Source organism: Lynx canadensis, chromosome B1 (assembly GCF_007474595.2).
Source record: "Lynx canadensis isolate LIC74 chromosome B1, mLynCan4.pri.v2, whole genome shotgun sequence".
NCBI lineage: Eukaryota > Metazoa > Chordata > Mammalia > Carnivora > Felidae > Lynx > Lynx canadensis.
In genome coordinates, this window is record NC_044306.2 from 148515728 (window position 1) to 148528010 (window position 12283).

Sequence of the window (12283 nt, forward strand, 5' to 3'; positions counted from 1 at the left end):
GATGCCAGAAATAACATACTGAGCAAGACAAATTTGATCCTACCACTCATGGAGCTAACAATCTAGCATTAGCACAAGACAAAGCTGCAAGCTCATAAAATCATCAGTTAAGCATGTAGTATGAAGGGAAGAAAGGGCTTAGAAAGAATGACCCTGGGGAACCTACGTTAGATAGAGTAATAGGAAAAGTCCTATCTCCACAACATTTAAAAGATAGACAATAAGGGTGCCTCAGTGGCTCATTTGGTTAAGCATCTGGCTCTTGGTTTCAGCTCAGATCATGATCTCAGTTTCATGGGTTCAAGTCCCACATTGGGCTCTGAGCTGGCAGCATGGAACCTGCTTGGGATTCTCTGTCTCCCTCTCTCTCTATCCCTCTCCTACTCATGCTATCTCTGTCTGTCTTAAAATAAATAAATATGCAATGGAATACTACTTGGCAATGAGAAAGAATGAAATCCTGTCATTTGCAACGACATCGATAAAACTGGAGGGTATTATGCTAAGTGAAATAAGTCAGTCAGAAAAAACAGATATCATACGATTTCACTCATAAGTGGGATTTGAGAAACTTAACAGAAGACCATGGAGGAAGGGAGGGGAAAAAAAACAGTTTCAAACAGACAGGGAGGCAAACCATAAGAGACTCTTAAATACAGAGAATTAACTGAGGTTTGATGTGGGGGGAGGGGAGGGGAGAAAATGGGTGATGGGCATGGAAAAAGGCACTTGTTCGGATGAGCCCTGGGTGTTGTATGTAAGTGATGAATCATGGGAATCTACTCCTGAAGCCAAGAGCACACTATATACACTGTAAGTTAGCTAACTTGATGATAAATTATATTAAGAAAAAAAAATTTTTTAAAGACTGAATGAATGAATGAATGAATGAATAAATAAATAAATAAATAAATAAATAAATAAATGCTAGACCATTAGGGTGCCTGGCTGGCTCAGTCAGTTAAGCATCCAGCTCTTGATTTTGGCTCACAGTTCATGAGATCAAACTCCACATTAGGCTCTGTGCTGATGGTGTGGAGCCTGCTTGGGATTCCCTCCCTCTCTCTCTCTCTCTCTGCCCCTCCCCAGCTCGTGCTCTCTCTCTCTCTCTCTCTCTCTCTCTCTCTCAAAATAAATAAACAAACATTTTTTTAACAGCTAGAACATAAAGAGAGAGAAAAGCTAACAAGGACAAGAACAGGGTGACCATTCCAGGAAGACAGGACTATATTGTGCAAAGGCCCCCCGAGGCAGAAAAGGTTTGGGCACCAGGGAACTAAAAAATCAGTGTGGCTGAAGTAAAGTGAGCAAGATGAGAATGACCCATAACAGGGCTGGTGAGATGCTGGGGGCCATGATGCCCAATCAAGATTTTATTCTAAGGACAACAGGAAATTTTCAGTGGAGGAGAGGAGCAGCATAACGCAGTTCACGCTTTATGACGATCATTGTCGCCTCTGTGAGGAAAAAGACTTGAAAACGAGCTTGTCGCAATGGTCTAAGCAAGAGAGGATGATTCCCTCCACCAGAATGCAGCAGTTAAACCGAAAAGGGGTAGACAGATTCAGATCTATTTTAGACGTAGAACCAATAAAAGTCACTGATGGATTGTATATAAGGGTGTCAGCAAGGAAAGAATCAGAGAGGATTCTCATTGAGTTACTCCATTTATAACTTTCCCAGAAGTTACAGGCATCACCTGACAGAAAGTCAGGCTCATGCAGGAATCTGATCTACGGGACATGGTATGTCCATATGCGTAAGTAACTCAAACACCCTGACCCAAGAATAACAGAAACCGTGTGTGGTTGTTCTTGAGACACAATAACGGTATACTAGGCAGATATTTCAGTGAATTTTCCCATGAGAATTTTGTTGTTATGCTGGTGCCAGAGCCCCATAGCTTCCCCCAAAAACTTAGGGTTAAATGCCTTTCTATACGTGGGTGCACCAGTTCTGACTTACATACAAGTGCTCCAGAGAAAACCAATTCATCTAGTCCCCATGACAAGCAGCAGAGAAATTACAAATTTCTAGGAGGACCTTCATGTCAAATGGATGACTCATATCAAATACATCAAGGGATATTACAGCATAATTAATTGGCTAACAAGAAAATAACTATAAAAGACACATTTACAAATAATTTTCTTATGATCACTGAACAAGTGGGTCCTTAAAAATAGTCTCTCCATATGATCCCTTCAGAAACTGGGTATACAAAACAATGCAGTACCCCCACAAGGAGGAGACCTCTGAGGGTAAAGAGAATGGACTGCCTTGTTTATTTTACATACTGTGCTCAAACTGGTTCCCAAATGCCACAGAAAGCAACTGCCCCCTTCCCCCCACCCCACCCCACCCCCACTGTGGTCGATGCACATTCAGTCTCACTACCTTTCTGATTTGTTCGTTCCCTGTTACCACTTGAAGGTTACTGGCATTGTTTCTGTTGCCCTTCCTAAATAGCTGGTACATAATTATCTCAAAATCCCTCAGCGCATTTGTCTAGGTGGGCATTTCTCCCTTTTTAGTATTTATAGTGATGATGCGCTCCTTTTCATAAATTGCAAAATGGGAGATGACTTAGAGACAGGGAAGAAGGAGATATCGATCTCTCTCCCTTTCTCTCTCTCTCTCTCTCTGTGTCTCTCTCTCTGTCTCTCTCTCTGTCTCTCTCTTTCTCTCTCACGCACACACACATGCACGGGGGAGAGAACCTCGGGTTCTGGCACAGGCTTCATCAAAACAGATAGCAAACACAGATACAGAGTGTAATTTATTTGGAGAAGGGTGTTGAATTTTGTTCCTGCAGACTATTCACTGTGACCTTTTTTATCTGCATTTCAAGGACATTGCTTGAAACAGACCCCATTATTTTAGTCCGAATAGTAAGGACTCCTTTCAGAAAGGCTTTCCCCCCAACATTCTAATGAAAAGCACAGAATTCTTATCTCCTGCCCTTTGGTCCTTTCTGTCTTACATTTATTCTAATACCTTTAAGTTTCAATTTTATGGTCTATCTCCAAGCTTTCCTGCAACCTTTGCTCTCTAGTTTGGTGGTCCATCTGTACTGCCTCTTTTAGGATAGTACCTCACTAGCTTCTAAGCCACCTGCTCAGTTTCAGTGGTGAGACTGTAAGAGATTCACAGATTCCCATCACTACACTTCACACCCTCTTTAATTTAACTCTGTAAATTCACTTTTCAACACTCCCGAGCTGTTAATTCTAATTTGGCCTCTCATCACCTGCAATGACTGAACTGGAGCTTTATCTGTGCCACCCATAATGCATTTTATTACAGGTTCCATATTTCTGCAACTGTAGCAAAAAGATGAAGAGTGTACAGAGCTCTGCCAACATACAAAGCTGTCACTATGTAGCTCCTGTTGGAGGATCTGCCAAAATTGGAATGTGTTTCTATCGCTTCTCCCTTCTACTGCACATATTCGTTCTCGCTTCAGCCACAAAGTTCCCCAGATAGCCAAATATCCTCCACATCAGAAGAAGCAAAAGCATATACCTAAACACACCGTCTACCGTATCAGTTGAATCTATGGGTGTTCTCTGACCTCCTACTACCCTGTTCTTAATAACACTTCCATCCAATGTATGATATTTAATATGTTCGATGCTTTCAGAACCATATTACTCTACACTCTTCTCTCCCTTATGGGATATTTTTCTACTTTTCCTTTCTAAATCATCAACCTGGCCCACAGCCTGGTTAAATGTCATCTATAACGCCATCAATGTCGTATATATATATATATATATATATATATATATATATATATATATATGATATATGATACATGATATGATATATATGATAGTTTATGTTTTTTTATATATATATACGTAAGATGTATTTTTTTTCTTCTTGACCTACTGTCTCAATAGAACCTATTTCTAAGCAAAAGCAATCTAAAAATGCCTTTGAGTCTTCCAGTGACTACTGATCACTGTAGTTAAAGACCATGTATAACACTCTGCCCTCTTTCACTAGACAAAATCTAGACTATCCAAGCGTGCCTAAACTTTGTCAGATCTTTTCAAGAATCTTACCAGACCTCCTCCTAGAACAACCTGCTAGGACAAGAAAAAACTCTCCATAGACATTATCCTTTAGAGACCATCCCAGTAGGATTGTGTCCCTCCCCATTAGCCACAAGATCCTACAAAGTGTCTTTTCTGAGGACGTGGGATGGAAGCAGAGAAAAGAACCAATACCCAAGGAGTACTCACTGAGAGGTTTGAGGATGCTGCTGCTGGTTTCATCTGCATTTTCCACATCTGACTTATCAGAGTAGTTCTCAGAGATTCTTTCTTTTTCCTTCTTTTCTTTGTGCCCTGTCTTTCTCTTGTGGCGTCTCCTTCTCCTGTAGCTCTTCGGCACATGGACCCCAATGTAGATGGTGTGGTGGCCTAAGAAAGGTACACAGATCATTAGTAATTTCAAATCACATTCTCTGCTGCATATAAATTTCACAAGCTCCTCAGGTCAGAAGAAAATGTCTACGAATTCATTACCATTTTACATTTGACAAACTGGAAAGATAAAATGTCTTCCCAATTTTCCGTGACCGAGAGTGTAATTCAACCTGTTGGCTGGCATTAGGATTCTGGGAGGGTATGCTCCAGTTATATCCGGATAGAGAACTTTTCTCTAGGGAAACCAAAAAATGCCAAGCCAGAAATCAAGAACCCTTGATTCTGGTCAAACCTCCATCTTCAATTAGCTATTTGACCTTGAGCACATCCCTTAACCATTCTGGGCCTCAATCTCATCATTCATATAACAAGAGGCTTACTACATTGGGTGATCCCTGGAGGCCTTCCCAGTTCTAACCTTCCACGAGTCTGTGATTATACTAAACAGAGTGCTTAAAAAGGAAGTCTTAGAGCAGCAAAAATAAATAAATAAATAAAGATCTAACTCAAAGTTCAAGAAGTCATTCTACTGGAGATAAGCTTTTGCATTAAAACTTTTTTTTTTTTTTTTTTTTTACGAAATCAGCAGAATAGAGACTTAGAACTGGGACAAATTGAGAAAAAATAAGACCTACTTGGAGAGAAGATTTCAGAAATACTCAAATGTTCACACTAGGAAACAGCTAAAATGAATGTCCGTTACAGTGCCATTCTCGTTTTTCTTTTTTCGTTTCCCAAAGTTTCTAAAAACTGGTTGTTGCAATGATAAAAATAAACCCAGCCCAGCAAAAACTGCCTTGAAGAGAAGGGCATGAGGAAAAAAGATTGTGAAATGCTTTTAGTTGTCTGGATGGAAGAAGCTGCAAAACTGACAAGTGGTATTATTCTTACAAAATCTGATAAGACAGGAAGAAAAAAGGAACTCAAAGCTCCACATCTTTTTTTTTTTTTTTAATTGGGAAACTTACTTTCACTTTATTACAGCACAACTTCTGAATGTGGGAACCACTATCTCAGAAGTAATGTGAAAACTTTTTTTCTTTTTGAACTGCAAATTAGATGAGATTATATCATCTTCCCCATCTCCTTTCCCATTCTGGAATTATTCCTGGATGACCACTTTACAGTGCCCCAGATGATATCACAACCTAACATGCAACACGTGTACGCGCACGATGTCTCACGTAAATGGCTGTGAGTCACTTTCCACAGTCACTCACCAGGCATATCTAAAAACACTATAATTCACAGGGGTGTTCCCTTAAATTGGAAGGATTAAAACAATTGTATGCTCCTTTAGGAAGGAGCCTCCAACTAAGGAATGCAGATCCCTAACTGAATGGGTTAGGATTCCAAAAAAAATCTGGTATTTGGAATGAGGTTGGAGGCATCTATATAAAGTGTGAAACTCCCCCCTCCCGACACACGTAGACACACACACACACACACCAACTCAACTATTACAAAGCACAGTGAAATGCTCCTCACAGACTGAGTGCCAATGAGAAATTTATCGTGTCTAACCATTTGCAAGCAAATTGTTCTCATGGGAAAGCTATATTATACTAGGAAGTAGGAAATGTCTCAGAAACAATGTGAATTAAGAAACAGTGTCAATTGTTTCCTGTGCTCCAGTCACTAAGGGAGTCCTGCAGCTTTATCTCAAGGCACACAATATATGTAAGCAAAGCCAACCAAATTCTTTAGTGAATCAAACACTGAAAGGTTGGTCACTTTCATTCAGGAATTAGGAAAACATCATGAAAAAAAATTAAGAAGCTGGAAAATTTTTAAACCTGTCACATTAAATATTTTCTACATCTTATTAAATAATGGCAACCAAGCAAAAAAAAAAAAAAGTGACAGGTTAGTTACATCAGTCATATAGATGTTACACAGGAAGATTTTTTACTGTATTTACCCAAATCTACACAGTACCTTTGATAAGTCATTAAAAAGACAGTTTAAAGTGTGTTTGGGGTGGGGGGGGGATGGGCTAAACAGGTAATAGGCATTAAGGAGGACGCTTGTTAGGATGAGCACTGGGTGTTATACGTAAGTGATGAATCACTAAATTCTATTCCGGAAACCAATACTCCACAGTATGTTAAATAACTTCAACTTAAATAAATAATTTTTTAAAAAATAATAAAAAAAATAATAAAAGACAGCTTATATGGGCTGACAGGATTTTAAGGTAAGATTTCTAGAAACTCTTGTCATTGTCAACCTAAGCAAAGAGGGTGATTCAGAGAGTGAGCTCGCAAAGCCCACAGACAGGAACATACCTTACCTTCTGGGACCTAACTGAAGTTGCAGCCCCACAAAAACAGTGCCATTTTATTCACATCGTGATCACATGCCTCCCCCTGCCTTAGGAAGAAGATTCGGCTTCTCCCTGTCTCCTCCAGCTCCCGCCTCAGATGTTTCCCATCCACACACACCCCACACTTCAGCACACACTTTCACACAGGTGGGGAAGCTTGCAGATATGATACCGCTTTCTGCAGCCCAGATATCAAGCAGAAATATGGTTCCTTGCAAAACACTCCAAATTTCAGACATTTTTATCAGCTTTATTGAGGTATAATTTAATTTACACTACTGAGGTGCAATTCACTCATTTTAAGGGTATAACCCAAAGATTTTTAGTATATTCAGAGTTCTGCAACCATCACCTTAATCAACTTTAGAACATTGCCACCAACTCAAAAAGATCCCTTGTGCACATGTGTAGTACTGCACTCTCTGTACCTACATCCATCTCAAGCAACCACTCTTAAGCATTTTTGATACTTTCAGTGATGGCCTCTGGGAAGCTACAATTCGCTGGTACCCACACAGCCATGAACTTTTTGTGGGGATCCTTACGCTACAGTAGAATGAAATATTCCCTAAGGAAAGAAGATACTACCTCCCGAAAGTCATGAGGAAATCATGACACTGAGCAAAAATTCAAAGCATGCTCCTTTTTCTTCTCACACATTACCGGTAACTAAATTTTCCTTTTCTGTCTTGCGTTCAGATAGAAGAGAAGGAACACGGTCCTAAGGTTCAATAAACCTTTAGGAACCTGGGGACAGCGCTTGTGTTTCACCCATTACTTCTCAGTTGCTCTACACTTCAACTTCTTTGCCCAGGGGAAGAGAGCAAGACAACTTCACCTTGGAAAGTGAGCGTAAGGCATGCTTTCTCAAGGTGATAACCAAATATTTCATAAGTTGTACACGCCAAGTTACAAAAATACCGAAAGTAAAATGAGCTCAAATGGAAGCATTCTTGCTGCTCCCACAGAACACCTGTCTTCAGGATCAACAGACGCAGAATTAATGAAAATATACTACTGTTGATAAGAATCTCATGGGTGGATTTTGATATTTATTTTCAATAAAATATCTTTACCTGCCTCAGAGATGTGTCATGAAGATTGATGGCTATTTTTAACACTAGAACTCATAAAATGACAGCAAGCACTTCGGAAATATACAAAGGTTGAGGGTGTAGTATTATTTTACACGTAAAATAAAAAATGAGAAACGTGACAGACAAGCTCTCCAATCCAGCAAGGGTCTACAAAACTGTAGATGCTGAAAGAATCAGGGAGAGTTACCAGCTTAACTTGTAAGAGAATTTTAGACTCAAAAATAAGATAAAAGATAAGGTAAGATGAGATAAAGACCTCTCAGCTAGAAATTTCACCAAAAACTGCTTCCAAAGTTTCACCAAAAACTTCTTTCCAAAGGAGAAGCAACATTTTTTCTAAAATAGCTAGAACTCACAAGAAAAGGTGACTGTCTCGACTACACTCAAATAGAAAAAAAAAAATTTACGGTGACTGTTTTAAATATTATTAAAATAAAGTTTGCATTTTTGCTACTAAAATCGTATCAAGCAAAACTACTGGAATCCACATTTGACAGTGTTCATTTAGGTGTGAGTCAAAGGGCACTGAGTCCTTGATTTGGCAGTGGCCTCAGTATCATGTGTTAAAATAAATACCCTGCATGCCTTTCTCTGACAGATGGTGTAAGTTCCCAACAAACTCCAAATGTCTTGAGAATATCTCACAATCCATGCCACAGCCAGTACTACTGGGAAGAAAGCATGGCTTTCCTGGTTATCTCCGAAGGTCAGAAATTATCACCAGGTGAGGCTGGCCTCTTCCCATCCTCACCTGCTCCACCTCGGCTGAAAGCAGTACTGTGATTCTATCGTGTCCAATTCTTCCAATTCCTAAGATATTTCTAAACTAATGTCATTGATAGTTGCTATCCTGTTTTCAGACCAACAGAAAACTTTCACACCTGGAAATTCTGTAGTCATTCAAGTTAAGAGGCTGTCACAGATACTCAGTGTGCTACCAAGGATGATTAGGATTTTGTAGAATTAAACCCATCAAACCAGAAGACAAACCAGAAGAAGGTTTTACATCAGCCAAACTCAAAATTCTACAAAAACGCTGGACAGTGAAACCACATATGCCTCTATATGCAAGATAGACCTATTAGCTCCTGTAGGAAACATATTACTGTTCTTACTGTACATACAGATGATAGCAACTATTTATTGAGTACTTACAAACGTGCCAGGTTCTGGCTAGGTCTCTGATATCTATTACCTCATGCAATCCTCACAACTGCACAAAGTAAAGACTACTATTATCGTAATTATACAAGCAAAGAAACCAAGGTGCAGGGAAGTCAAGGATACTGTCACCAACAAACTCATAAAAGCACACAGGAGAAACAGCTTTCAAGTGGCAGTAACAAAGATAGCGAGTGCTTCATCACTACTTTGGTGGTGATTTGTTGGTTTGTTTTTTTCTTGGCGGGGGGCAGGGGGACGCTTGTGCTATATAGTATACAGCATTTATACCATCAGTCTTATAACTGATTACACTTCCTTCCTCGTGTTGGCTGCTAGAAATACAAGAGACAAGTCTCAGGCCAACCAGTGGTGGGCAGAGTTTTGAGACGTGCATTTTATACACTAACCTCATTCTTCCAGGTTTTCACGCATTATTTTCCCTTCACACTAAACTATTTGGGGAATAAGGAATTATATGAATTTTTTTTTTTTTTTAATCTGAGATGTCAGTGGTCGGGAAGAGGATGGCAATGGCTGGGGTGGTTGTGGGGAAGCATAGATTTCTAGGCAAAGATTTAGACCTATAGATTTAGATCTAGCTAAAAAGGATCCCCAGAGGACAGGTAATATCTTTGCCATCCCCATCCACCTACATACATATCTAAGGAAACACTGAGGGATGTTTCCATTGTTGCTCTTTCTATAGTCAACCAAATTTCTGTTTTCTCTAGTTCAAAGATTCTACAACGTCTGGCACTTTGTATCATTCTTCTAGAACTAATCAGCAATATTCCCAAAATATAAGTCAAATATTGCCTTCCCTAGTTTATCTAAAATAAGCTGGCCTTAAGCCAAGATGCCTAAGACATGTTGTATCTATTGCCAAGAGGGATGTAACAGAGGGAAACAAAATTAAGAGATATTTATTATCTCTATTTTAATTATGGAAAGAAAAATGTAGAAGAGGAGGCAGAGCCTCTAGATGAGTGACAGATTATAAAAAGATGCTGTGGACTTTACTTCTTAAACCAAAACAAATGTCAAAGATTTTTTAGAAGTAGAGGAATAAGAACCTTAAACAAAATCATAGTATCAAGTTGAGATGCCACAGAGGCTGTGTGTTGACACTTCATATAATAAGAAATATATCAGTGCCTATAAACCTAAACACTTTAATAAATGAAATGCAAATAATTTGTTAGCTTCTTACTAACAAACACAGAAGACTGTCCATAAGCAGCTCTAATAAGATATAACCCAAATAACATTGCTACTCAGGCATAAATACCAACTCATGAAAAGAAAACCTGCTTCAAATGGCACAGCATAATTTTGCAGTTAACAGGGGGAAAGTCAGCCTGTGATGAGACGTGTTTGCAAGAGGGTCTGCATTTCAAACATATACCACTACACAGGACACGAGCTGATTTTCCTTTTTGTATTTTGGATAGGGGTCACTTTTCACATAGAAAAAAAAATAATGCCTACGTTTATTAATAGAAAGTTATATATTACTTACGTATTTATAAATCATTTTGAATGTTGATAAGTAATCTCTTTTAATATTAACGCTACCAATCATATTTAAGATTAGGCATGCAGGCAAATAGTACAAGTGATGAAAAACAGGGAAATACTTTTCTTCCCACTGAACTGCATGGGAATTTCATCCACTGAAAGCCTCCCAGAAATCCTTAGGGCAACCTGAGGTTCCCCAAGCAAGACTGATAAGAAATCTCAGCTTGTTATCTGGTGTTTACTAAGCACAGTGCTTTTAATATTTAATATTTCATGATGATGATGATTATGCTAACAATCTCTAGGCAGGAACAAACAGGTACAGGAAAAAGTCGTGAAGGGGAGTCAAGCTTAGGGTTACTCAGCTAACCTCCTGTCCTTTAGCTGAGTAAACGTCTACACCTGTCTTTTAAGTGTCCATTTCTGGTGAAGTTCTACTTATAGCCTTTAGGTAAAGAGGAGAATTCTAAGAGCACACACTGAGGTTAAGTTTCTCTTACAGTTACCATCACTAATAGCTGATAAGAGGCAAAAACTGACGAGCATTATAAAAAGTTACAAGTAGTGAATATTTTTAAAGACATGTGACTGGGGCGCCTGGGTGGCGCAGTCGGTTAAGCGTCCGACTTCAGCCAGGTCACGATCTCGCAGTCCGTGAGTTCGAGCCCCGTGTCGGGCTCTGGGCTGATGGCTCAGAGCCTGGAGCCTGTTTCCGATTCTGTGTCTCCCTCTCTCTCTGCCCCTCCCCCGTTCATGCTCTGTCTCTCTCTGTCCCAAAAATAAATAAACGTTAAAGACATGTGACTTAATATGTTCAGTGGTCGTCAATTATTTGAAAATAGCTAGGCTAGAACAACCACTTAAAGGTAGTACAGGAACCTATCTTAATAAATAAACAAGATTTAAGTGCTTCACAATCTCTAAAGAGTTGACTCTCCAAAGTAATTTTAACTTTGCTCTAGCAAAATCTCTCCTCTACTCATCTGTACACACCAAATATAATCTATATTTATATCTATGTCTGTATATCTGTATCTCTATATATCTATATAGATACAGGTGCATATAGATATGCAGAGGTATCTGTATAGACTCCATATATAGGGAGATGCAGAGAGAGAGAGAGAGAGAGAGAGAGAGATCATCTTCATGGGCAATCCAAATCAAATGATGTCAATAAATTGTCTCTCACTGCGGATGGTACCCAAGTACACAAAGGTGCCATACAAGTGTTGATCTCCTTCTCCCTTCCCTTTCTGTGAGGGAAAATTCAGAGCATGATTTCCTCACCCTCCCTTGAGCCCTGATAACAACTTGTGAACTCCCTCTGCTCTCTAGCAAAGACACCTCTGAGCAGGGCAGAAGAGCCAGCTTTAGACCGTCTATCTTGCCCTCCAGTGGGCTGCTTTACTCATTATACAGGGTTTAAATGTTTGACAGAGGGAACACCTTCCACAACCTCAATCTTCCCTCACGCTGCCCAGAAACACGTGCCTGGCAATCTCCACCCTGCTCTGGGTAGAGTTTCATCCAGAGCTTTCACACAGTGAGTGCCAACCCCCAGGAGCTGTTATCCTTTTACTTGACTGAGCAGAATAGATTGGAACCAAAAGGCCTGGGAAGGCCCGTGCCAGGCGGGGCAGTGCTAAGAGTGAAGAAGAATCACCCAACAGGAAAGATGAACCCTCCACTCATCCTGAACCCCAGAACCCCCAAAAGAGGCTGGTGAATTTTAATGTGCA

The 12283-nt window shown here is 39.7% G+C and overlaps 1 protein-coding gene across 2 annotated transcripts in view; it reads right to left on the minus strand.

Annotated features, from left to right (window-relative positions):
• The window catches only part of SLC4A4 (solute carrier family 4 member 4), a 348118-nt gene that overhangs the window by 280999 nt on the left and 54836 nt on the right, over positions 1-12283 (minus strand). For both annotated transcript variants that reach the window (XM_032592973.1, XM_030313719.1), the window contains exon 3: positions 4251-4430. In XM_032592973.1, coding sequence (XP_032448864.1) covers positions 4251-4430 — 180 coding nt within the window. The remainder of the gene's footprint in view (positions 1-4250; positions 4431-12283) is intronic.